Source organism: Athene noctua, chromosome 4 (assembly GCF_965140245.1).
Source record: "Athene noctua chromosome 4, bAthNoc1.hap1.1, whole genome shotgun sequence".
Taxonomy (NCBI): Eukaryota; Metazoa; Chordata; class Aves; order Strigiformes; family Strigidae; genus Athene; species Athene noctua.
The window spans coordinates 3,428,797-3,456,133 of record NC_134040.1 but is presented as its reverse complement, the minus strand read 5'-3'; the positions used below and the strand labels follow the sequence as shown (position 1 = coordinate 3,456,133).

Here is a 27,337-nt window from a genome sequence, read left to right as displayed (position 1 = left end):
GCTTCCAACCCCATCAGGGGAATTTGCCTGTGCCGACCACTGTTTCACTGACCTCCAGGCCAAGTTACAAACAGCTTATTTAAAGTAAAAATCTGTTGTGGGTCCCAGAGGATGGAAATGTTTCAGAAGTGACTAATCCAAGTGTGTTTGCAAGGGAATTGTGCAGTGCCCATCCTTGAGAAGCCCCTGCGAGGGAGCAAACAAATTAGTTCATACTCAGTGGCCTTGCAGTGCAGAGCGTGCACAATGGGTTGTCTAACGTCACCTCCTCCTTAAAGTCAGTTTTTCCAGGGAGGAAAGAAGTCCCAGCAGGAGCAGCCTCTTTGTGATGAGCCAGACAGATGATAAGTAGCTCAGCAGCCCTGAACCTCCCCAGCAAACCTCAGCCTCAAGGTGTTCAGAGCCCACGTGCAGCACAAAGCGTTGCCCTCTTGTCCCATTTGACAAGGAGCTGGAAGCAAAGTCGTGGTGGTTTTACAAACGTAGTATCTTTGGGATCTTACAAAAGCCAGTTTTCACCTGTTTTAATATAAGGTTCCTTATCATCTTATACCAAACTCATGGAGCTTTCAGAAACTTCTCGCATGCATCCTTATGTCTCAGACAGAAGACTTGGTAGGTCCCCACATGATAGAGCGGGAACTTCTACTGGTGGCTGTCGGGCCACCATGGGCACATTCAGTTGTGCAGAAGAAACCCCTCAAATAGCCCACTCACAACTTTCTCAATCACGGTTTTCATCTTCAAGCTCACATTTTCACTGTGTACAACACTTAGAGAAGACTGAGCTGCTCTGAATCGTGGTTACGGGTTTGAATCTAACCTTGGAGTATCTGAGATACGTGGTCCTCGCTCGGGTCCTGTATCTGTCTTCACTGTCAGACTGGAGAAAAATAACCTTACTCAATACCTTTTATTATTGTTGTTATTATTTTTATTATTTTACAAGCAGAAATTGTAGAGCTCTTCCCTGTTAAATGATGGTGCTGGATGTTTTTCAGTGTTGATCGTCACCTTTCTTTCCCTATTGCAGATGAGACTCCAATTATAGCTGTGATGGTGGCCCTGTCTTCCCTTCTAGTCATAGTATTTATTATTATTGTGCTGTACATGCTAAGGTAAGAAATGGTTTAATGCTAACTTCCCTGACTTTACAAAAATTAATTACTAAATGAACAGGAATAAGCCTTTTGTGCTGTTTCCTAAGATAAAGGCTGACACAGCTGGTGTTTTAAAAAGAAATCTGTAGGGATAATGAAAATTGTGTTTGGGGTTATGTAGAAAATTATGCTTATTCCTTTCTCTATAAAGCTGGTCCTTGTGTGGGGTAATGCCTGTTCTGCTACTGAAAATGTCATATTTAGTAGGACAGATTAAATTAAATTCCTGCCAGTGCAGTTAAAAATTGAGGGAAGATTTCTTCGCGAGGCAAAGAGTGTTGGATCGAGTAATCCGGGGAAGCTGAACACAGCGCTCGAGCTGGAAAGTCCTTTGTGTGTATAACTGGGGGCGTTATTCCTGGATTCCCATCTTGATACTGAACGTGACGCAGAGCCAGGCTCAGCCTCGGTACCAAACCTTAACATTGTGCATCTTCTGCTCCAAGGTGGCATATGGCCAGGTCTTGTTAGGAGCGTTAGGTGATATTGTAGCTGGGGCTATAACATGACAAAGCCCTTTTTTAGGTCCATTTTTAACAAATCCAAACATCTGGGCTGCTCAAATGTAGCATTCCCAGCTCCTGAGTGCATATCTGCTCATCTAGAAGGGGGGTTTTATTCACCTGCAGTAAACTTTTTCATTTACTCACCATTTTGGTGATTAAATAAGTTTAAAAAAAAGAAATTTCCTCAGCAGTGGAAAAATTCTCTTCATCTCCTGGCTCCGTGCCTGCCCTCGAGGCAGTGAACCTGATGAGAGTTTTGCCTTGGGAGTTCAGCAGCAGCAGAGTTTTGAGTCCACCCCACCTGGCTTCCAGCCCTTAAAAAAAGGGTTTCTGTTCACCGCCGCCTGCCCAGTGATTCAGCAAAACCCTTAACTTCAGGCAAATGGAGCATAATCATCTGCTTCAAGTTAAAAGCACATGGAGAAGGGCTTTGCAGCAGAAGGACGGATCAACCTGGGGCTTATGTGCTTTGCTGAATCAGCCCGTAGAGCAGGAACTCCTTGGGGTGTCCTCCGTAAAAAGCAGCCTTAAAGCTTCTCCTGGCTTTCACCTCGCTCTGTCTCCTACAGCCTTTCCAGATGTGGTCAGTTAAAAGTTACATCCGTAGGCAGGATTTTAGAGGTCCCGTAGCCTCTTGGACCCACCAACCGGTTCATCAAGCCGTGAGAAAGTGTGGAACAGCCTTCATGGCTGCACTGCTCCCCCAGAAAGTAACCTGGCCTTCTTGGTGGGTATCTACTGACATTCTCCACTCCCTTGTCTTCGGTAGGTTCAAGAAATACAAGCAAGCAGGGAGTCACTCCAACTCCTTTCGATTGTCCAACGGCCGGACGGATGATACAGGTGAGACCCGCATCCGTGTGATACAGGGAGCAAAAGTGCATCTTGCAGAAGGAATGAGCTTTGTTCAGACCAGAACAGGTCAATGCAGACATTCTTCAGAATATTTTAGGTTTTTCTCTTTCCCCAACTTGGAATCGGCCAAAGTTAACTAGTGAAATAACTATCAATTCTCAAAAAAATTGTAAAAAATACAAAAAATGTCATAAAACCCTTGAAGTGGCCAAAGTAGTGTTGGTTTACACTCTCCAGGGCAGCTCTCTGGCCAGTGCAGAGCTACCTGGGTTGGTCTGCTGACCATACAGTGCCTTTCCCCTTCCAACACAGCAATAAGACACGTGCAGCTTGATGGACATGTAGCCAACGTAATAGCCGGGGGCATCTTTTACTGGCCAGCTCTAATGGCCGTGGGAAAACGTTCAACAAATGCTGGTTTGGGGACATGATTTGCTGGAAATGTGTAGAAAGGAAGATGAAGATTGTGTTCCACTTGAGTGTGGTCTAGGAAGGGCGTATGAAGATGGTCCTGAGTATGTTTTTATATTATTGCTGATGGGAATAATATAAATAATATACAACAGAATAAATATAAATACACTAAAATAATATAAATACATACACCAGAACACAGACCTCCGTAGTCCAGGAAAATCCAGGAAAGCCCGTGGATGCAGCACTGTTGCAGCCTGAGCCCGGTGCAGTGACAGTGCTTGGGGACTCAGCAGCCATTGTTCTGCCACTTCATATTTTTGTAGGAAAGTATTTTTTCATTTACATTTTTATTTGTTTCTTTTTATGAACTTTCTCTGTTTTCCATGATTTTGGTGAACTCTTACGGAATGAAAATTTATTTCCCAACTTTCATTCCAGTGACAAAACGTTTGCCCTCAAGTGGTTAATATTAAAATGGACAATCACTTCCAACACCAAACTATTCACAGTTCCTCTTGAGTTTTCACAATATCTCCTTGACTCAAATAACAACCTTTTTTGAAGAAACACATCTTTGGGAAATAATTAAATATCCTTCTACCCTTCTAAATTAGGATGACAGCTGATTAAAACTCAGGTCTTCACACTAACTGTAGACACCAAACTAACATTTCTGAGAGAAAGCAGGGCATACAGTGGTTTTTCTTTATAAAAACATTTTTGGACCTCTTAAAAATGCATAAATGCAATTGTAAAGTCTTACGCAGTGCAAGCCTGCTGTAATGTCTGAACTCTTTTCTCCCTGAGCTTGTCTCGTTGGCTGGCTTTGAGCCAGAGCTGCCCATTGAGGATCTGAAGTTGGGCATCTCCATCCATATGGAGGCACCAAAGTAAGAGTGGAAGAGGAACCATCACCTCTTTAACTCAGTCCAAATCCTTTTTTCTGAGCTCCTTCCACATAAACCAAACACCTTCAGAGCAAGTGCAAACTGAAAATCAGCACCTTTTTTTTTTTTTTTTTTTTTTTACGTTGGCAGCTAAAACCTTCCCCACCGGTTTTACATTGCTATAAATGAAGGTGTGAACTTCATAAACAGTCAGTTGTGTTGGTATAACCCTCCTGTGGCCTTTCTTGGCTTCACTAAGGAACCACAAGCAACAGCTACCTTTGCTGTGTCCACCTGGGAGTTACGTCATGGTGATGGTGCCAGACTTCCCATATGAGCAAGGGTGAAGTCTGAATTCAAAGAAAGGTGGTCTTCATCCCCCAGTATTGATGACTTGGTCCTCATTGCCCTATCCTGCCTCTACAATAGTGTGATGCTCGATCCCAGGGTGTTGAAAGAGTTTCACATTGTCACAGAATCATTTAGGTTGGAAAGGACCTTTAAGATCATCGAGCCCAACCGTTACCCCAGCGCTGCCCAGGCCACCACTAAACCATTTCCCCCAGTGCCACATCTACACGTCTTTTAAATACCCCCAGGGTTGGTGACTCCACCGCTTCCCTGGGCAGCGTCTTCCAGTGCTTGACAACCCTTTTGGTGAAGAAATTTTTCTTAATATCCAATCTGATCTTCTCCTGGTACAACTTGAGGCCGATTCCTCTTGTCTTACTGCTTTTTACTTGGGAAAAGAGACCGACACCACCCCCAACCCTCTGCCCCCTCCTGGCAGGGAGTTGCAGAGGGCCAGGAGGTCTCCCCTCAGCCTCCTCTGCTCCAGACTGAACCCCCCCAGTTCCCCCAGCCGCTCCCCAGCAGACCTGTGCTCCAGACCCTGCCCCAGCTCCCTTGCCCTTCTCTGGCCACGCTCGAGTCATTCAATGGCCTTTTTGGGGTGAGGGGCCCAAAACTGAACCCCCTCAGCGAGGGGCGGTCTCCCCAGTGCCGAGCCCAGGGCTCAGATCCCTTCCCTGTCCCTGCTGGCCACGCCAGTGCTGACACAAGCCAGGATGCTGTTGGCCTCCTTGGCCCCCTGGGCACACTGCTGGCTCCTGTTCAGCTGGCTGTCAATCAACACACCCAGGTTCTTTTCTGCCAGGCAGCTTTCCAGCCACTCCTGCCCAAATCCAGAGCATTGCAGGGGGTTTTTAGTCTTGGTCCTCATTGTCCCGTCCTGCCTCTATGACAACGTAACACTCAACCACAGGGTACTGAAAGAGTTCTGTGTTATCACAACATCCCCAAATTTTTGTGCATCGTCCATAGGAAAAGCAAAAGGCCTGGAAGGGCTCAAGGCCAGGTTGGACGGGGCTTTGGGCAACCTGGGCTAGTGGAAGGTGGCCCTGCCTGTGGCGGGGGGTTGGACTAAATGATCTTTAAGGTTTTTTCTATGAAAATGGTGATTCTATGAAAATACAGGGATAGTGAGGAGAGCCCTAAAAGCAGCGAGCCTGGGGTCCCTGTGCCCACCTGGGCATGGACAAGCGCTGGGCACGGGGAGCAGCTGGGTGGGCACCTCTGATGCCCGGGTGTCGTTGCAGAGCCTCAGAGCATGCCGCTGCTTGCCCGCTCCCCCAGCACCAACCGTAAATACCCACCTCTGCCCGTTGACAAGCTGGAAGAGGAGATCAACCGCCGGATGGCAGATGACAACAAGCTCTTTCGGGAAGAGTTCAACGTGAGTGCCTTTGCTCCTTGCCCTTAAATCCTGCAGGCTGCTCTCGGCGTCGGGCTTACAACTCACGGTGGGGAAAAATGTGCTCTCACTTCATAGAGCAGGGACAAAATGGCTGGTACAGCAGAGAGGGGCTTTAGCGTGTGGTGGTACCTAGCTCGGGACAGCACATCAGCCCAGGGGTAACTGAGTCAATAACATAACGGTGCTGGATGCTGGGCTTTAGAAGAGCTTCTCAGGGAGCTTCAGGGAGGGAGTGATGGTCTGCCCAGCCCTCAGGGGTTTCTCAAAGGGCTGCGAGGTGGGAGGACCCATTCTGTCTCTGAATCTGCTGTGAGGGTGGGCAAGCCTTTACCCGTCACAATCACTGCAGGGAGCAGAGATTTTCTAGCAAGCAACACTACAGGGATACGTTTTGCTGGGTTCAGGAGGTGTCCTGTATGTCTTGGGGTCTTCCAGAGCTTCCCTGCCTGCTGGTTTCCTCCCAAGCTCTGCCGCCTCCTCCCAGTCCTCATGGCTTAAATCCACAAACAGCCAAAATAAAAGCTCTGACAGAGGAACAGAAATGACCCCGTCTATTTCAATAAGCTGTTAACCCTGAAACAGAATGATCACAATTTATAGGACAACAGTTGGCCTTCAGCAGTGAGTAATAATTCAGGTATTGTGCTTATCTCACAATGCTAGAGCATCTCTTCTGAGATGGCTACAACCTCTCCTTGATGTTGCTGAGCTCTGCAACTTTTTGTGGTAATAAACCTGTTTCACCTTGACGATATAAAAATGGGCAGAGCGATCCTGAGGTAGGGGACAAAGTTAAATAACAAGCTGGAGTATCGCAGCATGTAATATAGGAACTGCTGAACTACCTGGATTCTCCTTCAGCCTAATTAATGAAAGAAAATCCACTGTTGATCTGGTTGTCTGCACTGCAAAGGTGTCATCTGCAAATACATAAAGCCTTAGGTCCAAGGCACGACAGGGCAATATGAGGACGATGAGATTAAAAAAAAAAAGCCACTCAGCTTTCTCCAGCTGTTGCACAACTTGATACCCTTCCTGACCACGCTTCGATGTAACTAAATAGGTGCAATGAATGCCCGGGGAGGGGGATTTTTCAGGTTATAAATACTCAACTGCCTTGAAGACTTCCGTTGTGAAGCACGTCTGGCCTGTCAGCTGGAGGGAGGGATGGTGAATCCCTCCAGTACGTTCTCATCCTCTTCACTACTCAGAGGATGTAGAATAACGGTGCTGGGGAAGCACCTCCTCCGCTCGAACGTGAAACCTGGCCGTAGTGACCAGGACAGCATCGCCTGGCACCCCAGCACCCCCCAACCCAAAGGTTCCCGGTGCTGCTGGATGGAGAATAACCCCCTGCATGGGTGCTCCTTCCCATAGCTGGGTGTGCTTGGGTGATGGAGGCTTTAACCGGGTCATCCTTAACGGAGGAAATCTCAGCAGGAGCCTGGGGGAGCAGAAATGAGCTCCTGGATCACTGGGCTGATGGGTTTGGTGTCGGAGGCTTTGCTGCCACCTCGTGTTCAGGGGTCCTGAGATTCCCAATAGCGCTTTTTGGAAGGGATTTACTCTCTCTAGTCCAGCTCAGGCCATTTAAATGATCACCTTGAGCTCCTGGGGCCAAGGAGCTTGTGCTGGGGTGGAGGTGAGAGGGGTGTGAGTGGTGGGGGCATGGCCGGAGGGGCAGGATGCTCAGATGGGGCCTGTGCTGACACCCATTGTATTGTGGTTACTGCTGTGCTGTAAGAACATCATGGAAAACCCCCTTTTCTACCATTTCAGGCTCTCCCAGCATGTCCCATACAGGCCACGTGTGAAGCTGCTTCCAAGGAGGAGAACAAGGAGAAGAACAGATACGTGAACATTTTGCCCTGTAGGTATCGGAGCGGGTTGGGTGGAGTGCTGCTGCCAGGGATCCCCATTCTTGGTTTTGGGATGGGAGAGGACATGGTTGAGGTCATTGTGCACCCCAGATGGGTGACTGCATCTGCTTTAGCTTTCAGTACTACAAGGAGGAGCTCCCTGGAGCTGTCAGCAGCCAGGAGGCCATGGAAGATAAAATGGGTGGGAAATGAAAATTGACCAACTCTTGCCAGGTGGCAAGTGGGGCTTGCTCAAATGTGTGTGCTCTGCAGAAGAAAAACTTCCTTGGGCAAAGTCTAGCACCTCTCAGGGCTTAAGCAAGAAGAGTATGGGGGAATAAAGATGTTTGTGTGTGCGGGGGAGCAGTGAGCCTGGGCTCCACTCCAACACCCGCCTTTCTCACTACACCAGATAGCAGCTACGTGGAGGGGTTTGGTTTTAATGCAAAGTCTTAATTTCCCTCCAGATGATCATTCCCGGGTTCACCTGACCCCTGTCGAGGGGGTTCCTGACTCTGACTACATCAACGCCTCCTTCATTAATGTGAGTTTTGTGATTTGAAGGGGAAATCCCCACCGGCTGCGCCCCAAACGGTGGGGCCTGGTCCCACCAGGAGCGTGGGGCCTTTATGGGACATGATTTGTGCCTGGGAGAGGATGGTTAAGAGACTACCTCCTATGTTAACATCTCCCCAGCTCCTCCAGAGCAATGAATTACACTGGTGTTTGATCTCCTAACCTTTGTGTGGCTGTGGTGAGCTCACTGTGCTACACTCCTTGTCATGACCCCAGACAAAAGTGGTTGAAATAACAGGCTGAGAGCTGGGACTCATAAATTCTGACTGTATCTCTACCCTTGCTCAGCTGTTTTGCCATAGTCACATCTCTTCCCACCTCTTTTCACCACTTACTCTCCTTAGGGTGCTGCAAAGCCAAGCCAGCTGGTTTGCAAAGGCCTTGGGAGCCATTCCTGCAGGAACTGGGGATTTCTGATTAACGGCTGATGAGTGGTGGGGCTGGTTAATCATCAGGACTTCCCAGCTTGCAGGGCTGGACGTGGGAAGGGGATGAAAAGGAAATCAAGCAAGCCAGCTGAAATAGAAGCAACGTTGCCCTGCTTTGCTCCTAGGAGGAGATGGGTCACAGATATATATATATATATATGGGTCACATATATATCACAGAATCACTCAGGTTGGAAAAGCCCCTCGGGATCACCGAGTCCAACCCTCAGCCCGACTCTACAAAGTTCTCCCCTACCCCACATCCCCCACAGCTCATCCCAACGGCCCTGAAACCCCGCCAGGGATGGGGACTCCCCCCTCCCTGGGCAGCCTGTTCCACTCTCGGACCACTCTTGCTGGGAAACATTTTCTCCTCCTGCCCAGCCTGAGCCTCCCCTGTGGCAGTTTCCAGCCGTTCCCTCTTGTCCTGTCCCTGATCCCCTGGGAGCAGAGCCCAGCCCCAGCCTCTCTGCAATGTCCTGTCAGGAGCTGCAGAGAGGGATGAGGGCTCCCCTCAGCCTCCTCCTCCTCACACTGAACACTCCCAGCTCCTGCCCTGCCTCCTCACAGGATTGATTCTCCAGCCCTTCCCCAGCCTCGTTGCCCTCCTCTGCCCTCACTCCAGCCCCTCGAGATCTCTCTGGGATTGAGGTGCCCAAACCTGGACACAACCCTCCAGGTGTGGCCTCACCAGTGCAGAGCACTGTCATCTCCCTGTCCCTGCTGATTATCACCATATAGCTCAAATGAGTTGGAAGAGTAATATGAAGAAGTAGCCTCTGAGAGAGATGGAGGCACGTGAAGAAAAGCAAAACCCAAAAGAGCTCTTTGCTTTCTTCACCAGTAAATAAATATGCACTAGGAAAAACACAAAATCAATCCCCATGAGTTCAACAGTCCAATCTCCCGAAGATTAATCCTGATGTTCGCGTGATGCTCTGGATGCAGGGTCTGATGGCAGCAGGGCTGTTGGGTACCACTTCATTAGTGCTCTGGGCCAACAAGTGGTCTCGTTCCAACATCACACGAGTGTGTGGGGTGTTGCTCTGGGGGAGGCACCCTTTGCATGGGGATTTTCCATGATTTCTTCTCTGCTGTCGGTGCTGTTTCTCCCCTTGGAGGCTGCAGCCCCTTCTCTGCAGAGGGGGAAGTGAGCAACGGAGCAGGTGATGGCTCTGTTTATTAATGATGCAGCTGCATTTCATGACTCCCGTGTTAGACAAATGCTCATCTTTAATTTGTCTTCCTTTTTCTTCTTTTCTTTGTAGGGGTACCAAGAGAAAAACAAGTTCATTGCTGCACAAGGTAAAGGCTCAGTTATTCCTGTAGCACTATCTGGTGGCAGTTGGACTGGGGTCCTTCTGCTCTACAAAGCTGTGCCAGGCTAACCACAGCACAGCACCTGGCAGAGCTCCCCTGGTCAAAAGGAGTCTTGGCTGGTCTACAGTTTGTTCCCAAAATGGTTTTACTGGTCAAAGACCAGGGCTGGATGCGTTGGGGGAGGAAGAGAAGCCCTACCTGTGCGGTACTGATTGCTGGAGGGCGTCAAAGCCTTTCTTCCCTGAGTCTTGTCCTTCCACCCTAACCCTCAGCTGCAGGTGGTCATGATCTCTGGAAACGTTGCCAGTGAGCTGCTTAATTAAATTCCCCAAAATATTACAGAAAGCACCGCGCTTATCTGGCTTCATTTCTGCTCCTTTTTAAACCTCGGCAGACAAGAACATGGGCCTGTGCCCTTGGAGAGAAATTTCTCTGTGGTCTTGGGAGGGGAGTTAGACTATCAGCTACTGAGAACGAGTATCACGAGTCTTCCCAAGCTCAGTTGTCCCCCACCAGATCATCACCAGCTTGCATGTACCATCCGTAGCCCTCTGGTTCTCTTGTTTTCCTTGTACCGGTCCACACATATCCCTAAAACTAAGATGCCTACTTGCAGGGAGGTTCATGTCAGCAAAAGGGGGTTATCCGACCACGGGAGGTGGTTTGTGTTTCCTCTCATGACTTGCAAGTGGGTTGGGACATCACCTGCTCGTTTGCCTGGCTCTTGCTGGAGAAGGAAGGCTGGATCAGGTCCAGCAGCGGTATCAGGCTGGGGTAAAGCTTTGGCTCTGCTCTTCTCTTGGCTCCCCCTCAGGCTTGGCAAGGGAGGTCTAAGTTGAGTCAGCTCCTTGTCTGGCAGGCAGCAGGTAACTATTCCTGTGCTATATTGAAATGGGATCCTGTGCTTAAAACTCCAGGCTCGGGGACAGGACGAGCGACTTGCGACGGCCACAATGTACCTGGGTGACCTTGGGCAAGTCGTTTCCACGCTCCATTTGTCCTGTTCCCCCTTCTTGGGCTAAAACTTGTATTCCTCATCATAAAACATATCCAGAAAGCCCAGCTCTTGCGTGACAGGAGTGTTCCTTAGGTTAGCCAACATTCCCAGACTCCAAAACACCTCCTGTGCTGACATCTATTGGCAAAATATATGTTGCATCATCCATGGTGTGTGATTTCGCATGCTGGGTTTTGGTCTCAGAGCCTGAGGGGTTAATCCCATAGGTCACATTTCTTTTTACCTTCCCCTTAGGACCAAAGGAAGAAACCGTGAACGATTTTTGGAGGATGATTTGGGAGCAAAACACAGCAACAATTGTCATGGTGACCAACCTGAAAGAGAGGAAAGAGGTAGGTGTCAGAAGGCTTCATGGGCTGGTATCTAATCCAATTTTGTCCAAATCCTGCACATCTCATGCTCATGGGCCTGTCTTGGAGCCAATCCCAGACATGTGGGGGACCAGAGCTCACCTGCACCCATTTTCTCTCCCCACAGTGTAAGTGTGCTCAGTACTGGCCGGATCAGGGCTGTTGGACATACGGGAACATCCGAGTGTCCGTGGAGGATGTGACCGTCCTGGTGGATTACACCGTGCGGAAGTTCTGCATCCAGCAGGTGCCGAGACTCGTGTCCCTCATCTCCCATCCCATCCCATCCCATCCCTCCCCATTCCGTGCTGGGCATCCAACAGGTGCTGGCAAGCTCCTCAGCTCCTCCAAGCTGTTGTGAGAGCAGAGTTTGGATGAAATGACCCCAGCACCTATTTTTAACCAGGCCTATTAAGAATTAAGGGAAGGGATCTGAGCCCTGGGCTCGGCACTGGGGAGGCCGCCCCTCGGGGAGTGGGTTCAGTTTTGGGCCCCTCACCCCAAAAAGGCCATTGAATGACTCGAGCGTGGCCAGAGAAGGGCAACGGAGCTGGGGCAGGGTCTGGAGCACAGGTCTGCTGGGGAGCGGCTGGGGGAACTGGGGGGGTTCAGTCTGGAGCAGAGGAGGCTGAGGGGAGACCTCCTGGCCCTCTGCAACTCCCTGCCAGGAGGGGGCAGAGAGGGGGGATGAGTCTCTGGAGCCAAGGAGCCAGCGCCAGGCCCCGAGGGAATGGCCTCAAGCTGCCCAGGGCAGGGTCAGGCTGGCTCTGAGGAAGGATTTCTGTGCAGAAGGGGCTGTTGGGCGTTGGAATGGGCTGCCCAGGGCAGGGGGGAGTCCCCGAGATCCCTGGAGGGGTTGAAGAGTCGGGCTGAGCCAGCGCTGAGGGATCTGGGGGAGTTGGGAACGGTCAGGGGGAGGGTCATGGTTGGGCTGGAGGAGCTGCAAGGGCTTTTCCAACCAAGATGATGATTCTGTGACTTTGTGAATTTACTCACCTTAAACACCTGGGAGACTGTTCCCAGCAGGTACCAGTGTGGCTGTACTGAGAGCAGGGAAGCTGTTGGATGCGAAGGCTGAAATTCAGTCCTGTAATACTCCAGCACTTGCTGTGACCAGTATTGGTTCCTGCTGTCACCCACAGATACTTAATGCCTGCAAATAATCAGATTTATCCCATGGGCCGAGACAAAATCCAGCACCGTATGCGTTGGTTTTGATTGCTTTCCCATCTGTCACTACATTTTCTCATCTTCTGAGGAGGCTCTGGATGCTTTAGTCTCTGTCTTTGTTTTCCTGCTGCTCTCAGAGGCAGGCAAGGAAGAGCTGATGATTAAAACCCTGTCTGGACGCTGAGTGGGGTTCTCCTGAGCCTTACCCTTCACTCCAACAGCCTGGATGTGGGTGGTTTCTTCCCCTGCCTTTAGCTGGAAATGCTGTGGGCCAAGATGTGGGAAAGAATGGAGAGGTGGCTTCTGTTTGAGCTCACTGGGAATGAACTACGGCAGCTTCTGCCCCGTCGAAGCCACAGCCAAGGCCGGGCTGGTGTCTTTTACCCCTGGAATGAGGGATGTGACGCTGGGCAATTAAAATGTCATGCTTTTAGAGACTAATTTGGCCCCGGAGCCTGAGTCCGTGCCCTTTCGTCTTGTGGATGCTAGTGCTTCTTAAGCATCCAGCTCAGTCTTGGGCATGTCACTCCCCCTCTGCCCTTGCTTTTGAGAAAAGAAGGGAAATCTGAATTTTTATCATTAATCTGATGATTTCCCTTTCAGGTCGGCGACGTCACGAACAAGAAGCCTCAGCGCCTGGTGACTCAGTTCCACTTCACCAGCTGGCCTGATTTTGGGGTCCCCTTCACCCCCATTGGGATGCTGAAGTTCTTGAAGAAGGTGAAGACGTGTAACCCTCAATACGCAGGGGCAATAGTAGTGCACTGCAGGTATGTCCTGGCCATGGCTGACCTCTGCCTCTCCTGGGTCACTTGAAATTAATCTTCTATTTAATACTAAAAGGACTTTGTTGGGGGGTTAGGGGTTTTTTTGTTATTTTTATTTAACTTTCCTATGTGAAATGGGAATGTTCCACATGGGAACGTTAAAGAAAAATGCATCTGAATTGAAGGAACTTCTTGGAATCAGCGATGTGATGGTGTTACCACCGGTGTTGAGTGTTTTTTTGGGTTAGCTGGATGCTGAGTGAGCCAAGCTTATCATCACTGCTGGGTGTTGGTGGCACCTCCCTTGGTTCTCTGCTGCCCTGGGCAGGAGATGGCAATACCCCTTGTTGCAGGAGGACAACAGCATGCCTGGGAGCAGGGACCACGGTGTTTGACCTCACGTGGAGTGGTTTCAGGCACAGCAGTGAGCCTGGGGGAGCCACAGAGGCTGTCCATGTTCAGTAAGGGAAAGCCTCATGGTTAAAGGCAGAGATCGTGGTCACATCTGCAATCTCCTGAATCCAACTTTCCAGCTTTCTTCTCCGGAGGCAGCTGACAAAAGAGCTTTGTCATTCCATAATATCTGCTGGCCTCATCTTCTTCGCCTTAATGGCTGAATTACTAGCACAGAAACAATGCTTCACCTTGGGCTCATCTTCATGTGATGGAGGGTGACTGGACAGAGCAGCAGGCAGCTGGTTGGGACAGGCAGCCCGTGAGGCTCTGGAAGCCAGAGCTGGCTCAGGTTTTGCCTTGGCTCACCCGTGCACTCTGGTCGTGGCACTTGTGATGCAGAGAGATCCTGTGAGCATCTCTCTGCAAAACCCAGGCAACGCTGAGCACCAGGCTGAGGCCCTCACTCATCCCCAAACCAGATTTTGCTATTTACTCACTGCTGGGAAGCGTGTGCCTCGCTCCTGGCTGCTCCACAAGGGACCTCAACGCCAACACTGCTGCTCTGACCGCTTGTCCCCTCTGCTCTTTCAGCGCTGGGGTGGGACGCACGGGCACTTTTATTGTCATCGATGCCATGCTGGACATGATGCACGCCGAGAGGAAGGTGGATGTTTACGGCTTCGTGAGCCGGATCCGGGCTCAGCGCTGCCAGATGGTACAGACAGATGTAAGTGTGCTGCTGCTGTTTATTTTGGGCTTTGCTTGCTGGAGTCAGGTTTCCTTCATGCAGTCAGGCCCCAGCCTGCAGCAAAGTCTATGTGAGGGTTGAGCATCATCCCTCATTTTGGAAGGATGCTGCATCAAGTGAGCCTTTCGCTGGGTCTTGTTCTTTTTAAACCCCTTTGTAGAATCACGGAATCATTCAGGTTGGAAAAGACCCTTAAGATCCTGGAGCCCAACCGTTAACCCAGCGCTGCCCAGGCCACCACTAAACCATTTCCCTCAGTGTCACACCTACACGTCTTTTAAATACCCCCAGGGCTGGTGACTCCACCGCTTCCCTGGGCAGCCTGGTCCAGTACTTCACAGCCCTTACAGTGAAGAAATTTTTCCTAACATCCAATCTAAACCTCCCCTGGTGCAACTTGAGGCTATTTCCTCTCGCCCTATCGCTTGTTACTTGAGAGAAGAGACTGACCCCCACCTCACTCCAACCTCCTTTCAGGGAGTTGTAGAGTGATAAGGTCTCCCCTCAGCCTCCTTTTCTCCAAGTTTCACAGAATCCCAGAATCCTCTGGGTTGGAAAAGCCCTTGCAGCTCCTCCAGTCCAACCATGAACCTCACCCTGACCATTCCCAACTCCCCCAGATCCCTCAGCGCTGGCTCAGCCCGACTCTTCAACCCCTCCAGGGATCCCGGGGACTCCCCCCTGCCCTGGGCAGCCCATTCCAACGCCCGTTCCAACATTTTGCATCATGTCAGCTCTGTGTGGTGTATCACATAAGGTCCCAGTCCCTGTACAGCAGCAGGAAGGTTGTGACCCCCTTTTCTGGGGTCTCTGAGGGGTGCCATGTGCCCAGCGAGCAGGGGTGGGCAGTGGAGTGGTGGGTTTGCAGCCAGCGTGTATGTGGGCACCAGGACGTGCTCACTGAGCGTGGAGCGGAGGCTGATGGCTCCTCCCTGCAACCCTTGCAGATGCAGTATGTGTTTATATACCAAGCACTTCTGGAGCACTATCTCTACGGTGACACAGAGCTGGAGGTGACCTCGTTAGAGATTCACCTTCAGAAGATCTACAACAAAGTGCCAGGGACCAGCAGCAACGGGCTGGAAGAGGAGTTCAAGGTGAGTGTGGTTGTTGTGCTGGTGGATCCGCTTGGGTGGTGCTGGGCTGGCTCTGAAAACCGTCCCTGCTTTCATTCCTTCCTCTGCAGAAGCTCACTTCAATCAAAATTCAGAATGACAAGATGAGAACAGGCAACTTGCCCGCAAACATGAAGAAGAACAGGGTGCTTCAGATAATTCCATGTAAGACTTGTGTGTCTGCCTGGGGAAAGCATGGACGGTGGTGTGGGGACCATTCGGGTGTTGTGGGGCCAGGAGTCAGGCTGGAGAAATGGGCCAAGAGGAACCTCGTGAAGTTCCACAAGGAGAAGAGCAAAGTCCTGCCCCTGGGGAGGAACAACCCCAGGCACCAGTATGTGCTGGGGGCCACCCAGCTGGCAAGCAGCTTGGCAGGAAAGGCCCTGGGGGTCCTGGTGGGCACCGAGGTGACCCTGAGCCGCCAACGTGCCCTTGGGGCAAAGAGGGCCAGTGGTGCCCTGGGCTGCCTTAGACAAAGCCTCGCCAGCGGGCCCAGGGAGGTGATCCTGCTGCTCTGCTGAGCACTGGTGAGGCCACGCCTGCAGGGCTGGGTCCATGCTGGGCTCCCCAGTACCAGAGAGACACGGGCAGGCTGGAGAGAGCCCAGTGAAGGGCCGTGAGGATGATGAAGGGACTGGAGCACCTCTGCTACGAGGAAAGGCTGAGGGAGCTGGGACTGTTCAGCCTGGAGAAGAGGAGGCTCAGGGGGGTCTCATCAATGTCTGTAAATGCCTGCAGGGAGGGGGCAGAGAGGACGGGGCCAGGCTCTTTCCAGTGGTGCCCAGTGACGGGACCAGAGGCAACAGGCACAAACTGTAGCACAGGAGGGTCCCCCTGAACATCAGGGAACACTTTTTGACCATGGGGGTGACCGAGCACTGGCACAGGTTGCCCAGGGAGGGTGTGGAGTCTCCATCCTTGGAGATACTCAAAATCTGGCTGCACAGGGACCTGGGCAGGCTCTCTGCCACCCTGCTGGAGTAGGGAGGTTGGACCGAATGACCTCCAGAGATCCCTCCCAACCTCAGCCGCCCGGTGATTCCATGAGTGCTCCGGAGCTGCCGAGGCAGAGGCATTTGTGCCCGCAGTAGTGGAGTCACAGACTGACTGAGGTTGGAAGGGATCTCTGGAGATCATCTGCTCCAACCCCCTGCTCAGGCAGGGATAGCATGAAGGGATGGGGCAGAGTCAAGGGCAGGTGATTTTTCATGGCCAAATATAACAGTGCCCCCAGGGTTTTCTTGCTTTCATTCTACACTGTCCCTGCTGTGACATTCTTCTCAGCAGGTTTATGCTGCCAAGACTTTCTGCCTCCAGGGAGAAGGGAGTCCTTGTGCTGAGCAGGTCCTGCTCCTGGAGTCCTTAGCATCCCCTTCTCCTTCCCCAAGCCAGGGCATGGCAGAAGGCAGAGTCGAGTCTCCTTGTCCCAGCCGGGTGCTGTAAACACAGGCCTCCCCAGATCTCTGTCCTCTCACCTAGGGCTTGGTGACTTCCCAGCTAAAGGCCATGTTATCAAGGAGTCACGTTTTGAAGGTGTTCCCCAAAACTCAGATCATTTCACTTCCGTTTCAGATGAGTTCAACCGAGTAATCATTCCAGTGAAGAGAGGTGAAGAGAACACAGACTACGTAAACGCTTCCTTCATTGACGTGAGTCTTCTTTAATCTCCTTTCCATTTTCTCCCAGTGGAAACTCTTTACCTCACGCTTCTTCCTATGGAAAGAATCTGTCCCGAGACACTTCTTGGTTTTGTGAGGCCCTTTCCACTTGACTTTGCTTTGTGTCACCGGACGATGCTGGTTTCTTTCTCCAAGAAACTCCTCTGTATATAGTTTCCTTATGGGAGAGGAGAGCTGGAGCTTGAGCAGAGCCTCCAAATTCTGATCTCACTTCTGCAACTCCAGACTCTGATGATGGCTTTGGAGAAGCGGATGCACGTAGCCATGGAAATGTTTGCTATAGTGCACTGTTCATTTGGTCAGAAAACATCCCCTAGATTAGGTAATAGACAAATATATGGATCCCAAACCCCTTGAGAATAACCAGGTCAATCCCATTATACCTGTCTGGGTGACGGGAGGAGACAAGGCAGAGAGGTTAAGTGTTTTCCTCACTCTGAGGAGGAGGTAAGTGATTGCACATCCTTTTCCTGTGAGTAATCCTGTTGACTTCAGGGGGACATCTCCTAGGAGTATTTATGCAGTGATGCCAGTGCTGGCTAAGTAACAGAGCCCCCCTCTTTTCTAGCCCAATTTTCTGTCTCCTAATGGCAAGAAGGGGTTTTTTTCCCCAAAAAGATGATTACTGCCATGGATTGAACCAGTAAAACCAGTGCATTCCCAGTTACAACATCCCAAATTAATTGCTCCCTGAATCCCTGCGGGTTCCTCTGGCTGCGTGAGCATCCAGCAGCCGCCTTGTTCTGCATCGAGATCAGAAAGCTTAAATGTCACATAAGCAATTTTCATTGAGGATTCAATTTCCTGCCTCTGCTGAACTTTGCTTAAATTATAAGCTCCAAATGACGAAGCATCTTTAGTCAGTCTGCAGCGAGGGCACAGGGGAACATCAGAGGGCTTTTTGGAAACAGAAGCTCTTTGTGGTTGTGGAAGAGACAAGAGTCAACCAGACTTACTACTGCTTTTCAGAGATCGTATCTCATAGAGTGGTTTGGCTTGGAAGGGACCTTAAAGATCACCTAGTTCCACCTAGCTTTGCTTACTTCTTCCAAAAATCCCCAGTACAAATCATACCTGAAGTACTCGGAGCTTAGGCAAAGCACTCAGACTTTGCAACATTGCTTAGGAGTGCTGGAAACCCAAATCTTTCTTCACCAAATGGATAAGGCCACACACACATAGGGGATGTGATCCTACTCGAGCTGCATTTCTTTAAAAAACAAAGGTCTTACCATGGTAAAGTGGTGGCTGATGGCACCTCAGCTGCCGAGCAGCGGTGCAGTGACGCCCGTGCATGGGGCCGCAGCCCACAAGTGAGAGCAGGTTGCTCTGCCCAAGCTGGGGTCTTTCACATGGGCAGTCATGATGCTCCCAAAATTTAACTGAGCTTGGTAACCTGTGTCCAGGAGCATTCCTCCTGCTGCTCCCAGCATCCGGGCGCTGCCCATTCACCGCTAACCCCGTTTATCAAATCGCAGGGTTATCGCCAGAAGGATTCCTACATCGCCAGCCAAGGGCCGCTGCAGCACACGATAGAGGATTTCTGGAGGATGATCTGGGAGTGGAAATCCTGCTCCATAGTGATGCTAACGGAGCTGGAGGAGAGAGGCCAGGTGAGCGCCCAAGGATAGCTACATTTAAGGACCAGAAAAATAAATCATAAAAATAAAACCACTGAAAATCTCTTGATGGACTCAGCACTGCCAGTGCCACACACACTGGGGGCTATTTCACCCCCTCTCTGTCAGGAAATGTATTTCAGCCTCTACTTCTAATGCAAAAAATCCAGTTGTTTGTAGACCCAGGGTGCGGAGATGGTGAATAAACCAACTTTAGACCCTTATTTCTCAAAGCACCTTCAGGTGCAGTGGGCAGCTCCTCTCTGAAGCAAGCCTGTGGGATCCCACCTGCTTCTGGGCAGCTGCCAGCCCCAGGAGAAGGCTTCTTCTGTTCAAGCCCGTGAGGAAAACGTGGTCTTCACCCTGTCTCGTGCTTTTATGCTTTCTCAGGAGAAGTGTGCCCAGTACTGGCCGTCTGACGGCTCCGTGTCCTACGGAGACATCACTGTGGAGCTGAAAAAAGAGGAAGAGTGTGAGAGCTACACGGTGCGGGACCTGCTGGTAACGAACACCCGGGTAAGAGTCCAGCCTACTCCTCTGGGGAGCTCTGGGTGCTCTTGGGTTTGGCTGTCATTAACCCTCACAGATGTTTGTGGTGCTTTGAGATTCCTCTTGCACGTGCTGAACCTTCCCTCTGGCACCTTCAGCTCCATCATCTCCCCATCATCCCAAAGTAGCGTCTATCCCCTGCAATCCCCACCGTATTCCCTACGCTTACCTCCCACCCCAAGGGTTCCTGTCCCACTAATGGCTTCCCATCCATCCTCTCTGCCCTGCTGTCACCCAGCAGCCCTCATTTTTAGGTGTTGGAATGGGCTGCCCAGGGCAGGGGGGAGTCCCCGGGATCCCTGGAGGGGTTGAAGAGTCGGGCTGAGCCAGCGCTGAGGGATCTGGGGGAGTTGGGAACGGTCAGGGGGAGGGTCATGGTTGGACTGGAGCAGCTTCAAGGGCTTTTCCAACCGGGGTGATTCTGGGATTCTGTGATCCTCCTCCTGCCTGGTCCCTGTGCCCACCACCCGGTCTCCCTCCTGCTCCCCGTCCCCCACATCCTGCCCTGCTCCATACCATGGGAACCCCTCCCCTCCACAAGCCCTCAGCTTCCCTACGCTGATCATTTTCCCAAAGCCCTGAGCTGGTGGGTTTCTTGGTACAGCTCTCCCACCAACTTACTGACCTCCAGCTCTGCTCCTCCACCAGGAAAACAAGAGCCGACAGATTCGGCAGTTTCATTTCCACGGATGGCCAGAAGTTGGGATCCCCGGGGATGGGAAGGGAATGATCAACATTATCGCGGCTGTGCAGAAGCAGCAGCAGCAGTCTGGCAACCACCCAATCACTGTGCACTGCAGGTGAGGCCCGGCTGGAGCAGGGTCTGGCCACCCCTCTGAGGGGACCTGCTCTACAAGGAGCTTGGGAGATGCTCAAAGGGCCCTCAGAAGACTTGGGCTGAGCAGGAGCAACCCGGGCAGATGTCGTATGGGGTTTTCCTGCTTGGCTAAGCAAAGAGGCTTCATTGTAGAGCATGTCCTAGCTAAACTGGGAGAGACTGGGGCAGGACCATTGGCTCCTCCAGTTCTCCGGTGGTTCCCTTAGGGATTGTGCCCTGAGCAAAGCCAACACAGGCTGGACAGGAGGTTTTCTTTACCTTCTGGTTTCTCATTGCCAGTGCCGGAGCAGGAAGAACAGGCACCTTCTGTGCGCTGAGCACTGTCCTGGAAAGGGTGAAGGCAGAAGGGATTCTCGACGTCTTTCAGACGGTGAAGAGTTTAAGACTACAGAGGCCGCATATGGTGCAGACACTGGTAAGAGCAGCACAGCACACCCCACGCTCCTCCTGCCACCCCGGGCCTCAGAATGGGCTGGGGACTCCAGTGTTGAGCAAAAACTTCCTTGGTTGAAGGTTTTCCGTCTCCATGAAAGAGAAGGGGAGGGAGGTGGGTCAGGAGGTATCTCCCCTCCCTCTTGTTAGGACATCTGGAAGCGTGGAGCTTGGCTGGCTGAAGGCATCAAACCCCTTTTGAGCACTGACACAAGCTGCAGGAGCCTCCTTGGAGACATCCTCAGCCACCATATTCATGGGCTCCAGGAGCCTGGAATCCTGTCCTGGAGCAGCTGTGGCACAGGCTCGGGCACGCAGCCTGCCAGGAAGGGGAGAGGCAGGCAAGGCTGGAGGAGATCTTGCAAGAGGGCTTTGCAAGGATGCTCAGGGATTTAAAACAAAATCTTTCGGGGTCAAAATAGAACCTCAGAGAGGAAGGGGAAAGCAGACTTTATTGTGTGTGGAAGGAGGGTGGGCGGCCAAGTTTTGGGGGCCACGAAGGAGGTGGGACCTGCTCACGGGTGGGAATCCAGTTCCTGCGCTCGGTCTGGGCTGAGGACACCCGACCAGGTGTGGGCCCCACTTGCCACAGACCACAAAGCCTCAAATTCTGTCTCGGGTGGGAATTTTGTTGGCCTAACGCTGTGCTCTCCCCGAATCCCACAGGAACAGTACGAATTCTGCTACAAGGTGGTGCAGGAATATATCGACGCCTTCTCAGACTACGCCAACTTCAAGTGAAGAAAAAAAAACAAAACAAAAATCCACGCCCCGAAACAAATGACAGAAGAGTTGCCTTCTTTAATATTTTGTAATATTCTGTTTGTTAATATACCCAGCCCCAAAAAATATGTGTATATATCTTAACTGTTTTAGAGGTTGGTACCATAAGCTTCATATTAGCTGGAGATTTTATATGTAGCAAAGTGTTAGTGCAGATACTGTTGGCTCCTTTTTTTCCAATGTTTTATTGGGGAATTAAATAGCGTGATGTTTGGATTAATATTGTCATACCATCTCTCTTCTGGAGAGTTGATACAGGCTGTTATTTTGTTTGTAAATCTTTTTTTTTTTTTTTTTCTTGAGGGAGTAAAGCCTTTTTAAAAAAAAAAAAAAAAAAGGAAGAAGATATTCTGGATCTCATCTGAAAAAAAAAAAAAAACAACAAACCAAAACACCCACAATCCCACAAGCACAAGCTTTTCTGAACCTGCAGGGAAATGGTTTCACATTTTTCCGCTGGTCAGCTCTTTAAAAAAAAAAAGGAGAAAAAAAAAAGCTTATTCTGTGTGTGTGTATATATATAAATATCCTAGTTTTTGTATCAAAAGCTAAGAAGTTTCCCCCTTCAGGGTCAGGCCATCACGTGCTGCTGGTTTGGAAACCATAATGACCGTAACAGCCACCATTGGAATTTCAACCCAAAAGAACTCAAACCCCAGAAAGACAAAAGGACTTTTGCTCCCTGAAAGAAACGTCCGTTTGGTGCCGGATTTTAGAGCTGCTGCAGGGATGGGTGTTGGAGCTGTAGGTGAGCGAGGGGGGCTGGTGCCTGGGCCCTGGGGGCTCTGGCTGGAGAAGGAAGCAGCTCCACGTGGTCCGAGCTGCGTGTTCTCCCCCCTCGTGTCTCTTCCCAGTTGCCACCCAGACCCTTCCATCTTCTTGGTCTGTAACAGCAGTGAGAGAGAAGTCCAGGTTGCCCCAAGCCCCGTCCAACCTGGCCTTGAACCCTTCCAGGGAGGGGGCAGCCACAGCTTCTCTGGGCAGCCTGTGCCAGGGCCTCACCCCCCTCACAGGGAACAATTTCTGCCTCAGATCTGATCTAAATCTCCCCTCTGTTAGTTTAAAACCATTACCCCTTGTCCTATCCCTACACTCTCTGATCAAGGGTCCCTCCCCCCTTTCCCGCAGCCCCTTTCAGCCCTGGGGGGCCGCTCTAAGGTCTCCCCAGAGCCTTCTCTTCTCCAGCTGAACCCCCCAACTCTCCCAGCCTGTCCTCACAGGGGGGCTCCAGCCCCCCCAGCATCTCCGTGGCCTCCTCTGGCCCCGCTCCAGCAGGTCCGTGTCCTTCTGCTGTTGGTGCCCCAGAGCTGGACCCAGCCCTGCAGGGGGGTCTCCCAGAGCGGAGCAGAGGGGGAGAATCCCCCCCTCGCCCTGTGCCCACCCTGCTCGGGGTGCAGCCCAGGACACAATCTGTGTCCCTGGAGACATTAAAAACACGGCTGGTTGCTCCAGGGAGCCTGACCTCACTTTGGCGTTGGCCCTTCTCCATGCAGGAGGTTGGACTGGAGATCTCAGAGGACCCAGCCAACAATATTTCTGTGTTTCTGCTTCTCAGGAAGGGTGTGCATGGACCTAAACCCAGGCAGGGCAGGAGCAGAGCTTGAACAAGATGCCCATCAGTGGGGTGAGGGGGTCTGACCTCCTGCCAGAAATTAAGCGTGACTTGTTGCTCTTGCTTGGGTGAGGCTTCACCAAAACAGCTGAAAATGCAAATCACAGAATCATGGCATGGCTTGGGTTGGGAGGTGCCTTCAAATTTCATCTAGTCGAGTCTAGTGGACACCTTCCACTAGCCCAGGTTGCCCAAAGCCCCGTCCAACCTGACCTTGAGCCCTTCCAGTGATGGGACAGCCACAGCTTCTCTGGGCAGCCTGTGCCAGGGCCTCACCAGCATCTTCATAAGGAATTTCTTCCTTGTAGCCAATCTCAGCCTACTCTCGTGCAGTTTAAAACCTCAGGACGGTCTCCACACGGTCACTGCTAAAGCACTCAGGTTCTTAAAGCTGAGGGAGACCCTTCTGCAGCCTGAGGGATGCTACTGCCACTCCCCAGACAAGTTTAGAGGTTTTTTCCTTTTTTTTTTTTTTTTTTATCCGGTGGAGGCTCCATCATGGAGATGAGTTTGAGTATCGAAGAAAGAGGCAAAAAAATAACTGCTGATTTTTATCATTCCCTTCCCAGAAGAAAAAATAAGGAAACCTTAATGGTGGTGATGGGCCAGGGCACAAGAAGAGTCCAAAGGGTCAAGAAAAGTCCCGAGTCCCCAGTGGTGCAGCACTTCTGTATTAAAAAATAGGTTAATGTGGTTGATTTTAACAGGTTTTTTGTTATAAAGAGGTGTCTGATGAACCTGCCTTGTTCCTCCTGCAGTTGGGGGAAACTGCACCCCCCTCGTTAACTGGGGGGGCTCCATCCCCCCTCTGCAGGCACTGGGAGAACTGGGGTTTGGAACAGAGGTTTCACCCCAAGGATTTGGGTGGATACGGGGTGGGGGGCGGGACACACACACATCCCTGACCAGCCAGGGGAAGACCTGGGGTTAAAATTAAAAAAACATGGGAAAACTCACCCCACGAGTTGGGGTATCTGAGTTTTCCAGCACTTTTCCATCCAGGTGGGATTTCCTGGAGTTGGGGGGGTGGCTCGGTGGGGGCACACAGGCAAAGGGACACCCCCAGCAAGCCAAAACACCCCCCAAAAATGACCTGACTGCTGCCACCAACCCCTCATGAACCCCAACATCATCTATTGGCAAACTGAACTGGGAGGGAGGGCTTTTAACCAGCGCTATAAATCACACTCAAAAATAATTGTGCTGATCCTAAAGGGAACAGGGACCCTCCTGGGATGGGGGGGCCACGCTCACCCACAGCAGATGAGGCCACAGACCCCCCAGGCACCTCCATCCCTGCACCCTCCATGGCTTCACCCCGGTGATATTCATGAGGGTTGATTTTTTTTTTTTTTTCTCTTTTTTTTCCTTCCTTCCCGCGATGGCTGCAAAACCAGAGGGATTTGGGGGGCTGGGGAGCTCCCCCCCCAACTTTTCATCTGCCGTGGCCTCATCCAGCCGCCGTGTCTGACTGCGACTGGCAGAGACACGAGCAGCTGCTGGAGAGAATCCGGGGCTGGATCCTGCCTAAATCCCTTTTCTCGGCTCCGTCACATCCCCAGGGCCGGGGGCTTTGGGCTGCGCGACTGTTGCCAGCGTCCACCCCCCCAGTTGGAGGTGAAGAAGCTAAAAATGGGGAGAAAACTGGTGAAATTGCGGCTGGGGAAACTGAGGCACGGGGAGGGGGGTTACTTCAAGAGCCCCCCCCTCCAGCACTGGGTGATGAGCTAGAGCAGGGGGAAGGAGGCACCCAAAAAAAGGGGTGTCAGGGTGTTGCCACGCGGTGCCGAGGGGATTTGGGGGGGGCGGAGGCGATGGGCACTGGCACGGGGAGGCCGCAGCCAGCGGCGAGGTCACGGTCCCCCGTGGGAGCGGCGGCGGGGCCGACGTCACCGTCACCGAGCCCTACAAATAGCCGTGCCCAGCCCGGGGCGGCCACTGCTGCGGCCACCACCACCAACACCCGCCGGCCAGGTGAGGGGTGCTGGGGGGGGTGCTGGCGCGCGGGGACCCCGGGGAGGGTGGTCCTGCTCACCCCCAAGCAGACACGAATTGGCACCCCTGGGGGGGTCTCTCTGTGCTGGACCCGAACCCCAGCAGCACCCATGGGTGCTCATCCTGTCACCTCCCTCCCCAAACCCACCCCAGCAGCACCCATGGGTGCTCATCCTGTCACCTCCCTCCCCAAACCCACCCCAGCAGCACCCATGGGTGCTCATCCTGTCACCTCCCTCCCCAAACCCACCCCAGCAGCACCCATGGGTGCTCATCCTGTCACCTCCCTCCCCAAACCCACCCCAGCAGCACCCATGGGTGCTCATCCTGTCACCTCCCTCCCCAAACCCACCCCGGGGAGCACCCATGGGTGCTCATCCTGTCACCTCCCTCCCCAAACCCACCCCAGCAGCACCCATGGGTGTTCATCCTGTCACCTCCCTCCCCAAACCCACCCCAGCAGCACCCATGGGTGCTCATCCTGTCACCTCCCTCCCCAAACCCACCCCGGGGAGCACCCATGGGTGCTCATCCTGTCACCTCCCTCCCCAAACCCACCCCAGCAGCACCCATGGGTGCTCATCCTGTCACCTCCCTCCCCAAACCCACCCCAGCAGCACCCATGGGTGCTCATCCTGTCACCTCCCTCCCCAAACCCACCCCAAACAGACCCCTGGGGTTCCCATCTTTGCTGGACCCAAATCACCCCAGCAGCACCCACGGGTGCTCATCCCCTCCAGCATCCTTTCCCGCCAGCCCCGCCCTCCCCGGGGTGGGTGCCGGTGGGACAGGGCCCCCTCTGCTCCCACAGCCCCCCCCCCCCCCGCCATGGCACCCCGCGGGTCCCTTGTGCTGCTGCTGCTGCTGCTGGCGCTGGTGCCCCCCCGCCCGGGCCAGCACTGGTCCCACGGCTGGTACCCGGGGGGCAAGCGGGACCTCGCCCCCCCCCCGGCCCTGCAGGTAAGGGCTCCGTGCCCCCACGCGTGACGCCCCCCACGGGTGACACCCCCCGGACACGAATAATTCCGCCTTCCCCCCCCCCCAGGTGATGCCCACCCGGGTCTTGTCCCCCTGCCCTGGGGTTCCCATCCTGCCCCAGGGGATACACCCCCCCCGGGGTGACCCCCCCCACTGGATTATAGCCCCCCGCAGGAGTAAAAGCCCCCTTCTCCCAGGGTTATGCCCCCCCCTCCTCCAAATTATACCCCTCCCGGCGTTATCAGCCCCCCACATTATCCCCCTCCCTGGTTTATCCCCCCCCTCCCCAGATTCCCCCCCCCGTTATCTCCCGCACAGAGGCTCCCCCCGTTTATCTCCCCCCCCCGATCCCCCTGAACCTGGATTCCCCCCCCCCCCCCCCCGATTATTCCCCTCCCCGGTGATTCTTTTCCGATTTAGCCCCCCCCCCCGCCTCGAAATTACACTCCCCCCGATTATTCCCCACTGCTCCCTCCCCACGGAGTTCCCCCCCCCCCCCCTGGATTTACACACCCCCCCCTTTACGCCCCCCGGGTCACACATCCCCGAATTCACCTCCCGCGATTATCCCCCCCCCCCGAATTACCCCCCTCGGATTATCCCCCCCGACCCTGATTATTCCCCGTGTTACCCCCCCTTCCTCCTCGGGGTGTTTCCGTGCGTGTCCCCCACCCCACGCAGGTCTCGGCCCCGCTCTGCCGCTGCCGCCCGCCCCCCCCCGGGCCCGCCCGGCAGCCGCCGGCCCCGCGTCGGGACGAGCCGCAGCTGGTGAGTGGGGGGGGACACGGGGGGGACCGGGGGACACCCGTGGGAAGGGGGGGGGGGGGGGTAGGTACCGTCCCCGCCTCACCCCGGCCCCGTTTCCCGCAGGGGGCTGCGCTGCGCCGCCGGTGAGCGGCACCCACCGACCCCACTCGGGACCGACCCGGGACCCACCGGCGGGTCCCCGCGGGCAATAAAGGGGTTCGAGGTGGGGGGGAGCCTGTCCTGCGTGATGGCGACTGCGGGGGGCGTCCCGTGGAGAGTGTCCCGCGTGGGGGTGTGCTGGGGTGTGTGTGTGTGTGCTGTGTGCCCCGGGGGAGGCTGCCTGCCGTGAGGAGGGGGTCGTGTCCCGGGGGGGGGGGGCTGTGTCTCGTGTTTCATCGTGCGGGGCTGTGCCCACGGGTGTCCGGGTCCCGTGGGGTCCCGTGTCCCACGGGTGTGTGTCCGTGTCCAACCATGGGGGGGGGGCCCACTGTCACGTGAGGTCCCGTGTCCTCTGGAGGTGTCCCCGTGTCCATGGGGGGTGTCCATGTCCTGGGGGGGGTGTGTGCCTGTGTCCCTGGAGGGTGTCCATGTCCTGGGGGGGGTGTCTGTGTCCCGTGGGGTGTCCATGTACTGCAGGGAGTGTCCGTGTCCCGTGGGGGGTGTCCACGTCCTGGGGGGGGTGTCCGTGTCCCGGGGGGAGTGTCCGTGTCCCGGGGGGTCCGTGTCCCGTGTCCCCGCACTCCATTTCCCGTCAGGCCCCGCGCTCCCTTTCCCATG

The 27,337-nt window shown here is 53.2% G+C and overlaps 1 protein-coding gene across 3 annotated transcripts in view; it reads left to right on the top strand.

Annotated features, from left to right (window-relative positions):
* PTPRA (protein tyrosine phosphatase receptor type A) overlaps positions 1–21,448 on the top strand; it is a 133,565-nt gene extending 112,117 nt beyond the window's left edge. For all 3 annotated transcript variants that reach the window (XM_074904274.1, XM_074904275.1, XM_074904276.1), the window contains 18 exons: positions 1,034–1,118; positions 2,436–2,509; positions 5,424–5,560; positions 7,361–7,451; positions 7,908–7,984; positions 9,713–9,749; positions 11,017–11,114; positions 11,260–11,379; positions 12,906–13,072; positions 14,057–14,192; positions 15,161–15,310; positions 15,400–15,493; positions 16,901–16,977; positions 18,486–18,620; positions 19,017–19,142; positions 19,824–19,975; positions 20,293–20,428; positions 21,112–21,448. In XM_074904274.1, coding sequence (XP_074760375.1) covers positions 1,034–1,118; positions 2,436–2,509; positions 5,424–5,560; positions 7,361–7,451; positions 7,908–7,984; positions 9,713–9,749; positions 11,017–11,114; positions 11,260–11,379; positions 12,906–13,072; positions 14,057–14,192; positions 15,161–15,310; positions 15,400–15,493; positions 16,901–16,977; positions 18,486–18,620; positions 19,017–19,142; positions 19,824–19,975; positions 20,293–20,428; positions 21,112–21,186 — 1,967 coding nt within the window. In that variant the 3' untranslated portion in view covers positions 21,187–21,448. The remainder of the gene's footprint in view (positions 1–1,033; positions 1,119–2,435; positions 2,510–5,423; positions 5,561–7,360; positions 7,452–7,907; positions 7,985–9,712; positions 9,750–11,016; positions 11,115–11,259; positions 11,380–12,905; positions 13,073–14,056; positions 14,193–15,160; positions 15,311–15,399; positions 15,494–16,900; positions 16,978–18,485; positions 18,621–19,016; positions 19,143–19,823; positions 19,976–20,292; positions 20,429–21,111) is intronic.
* Positions 21,449–27,337: the final 5,889 nt, after the last annotated feature.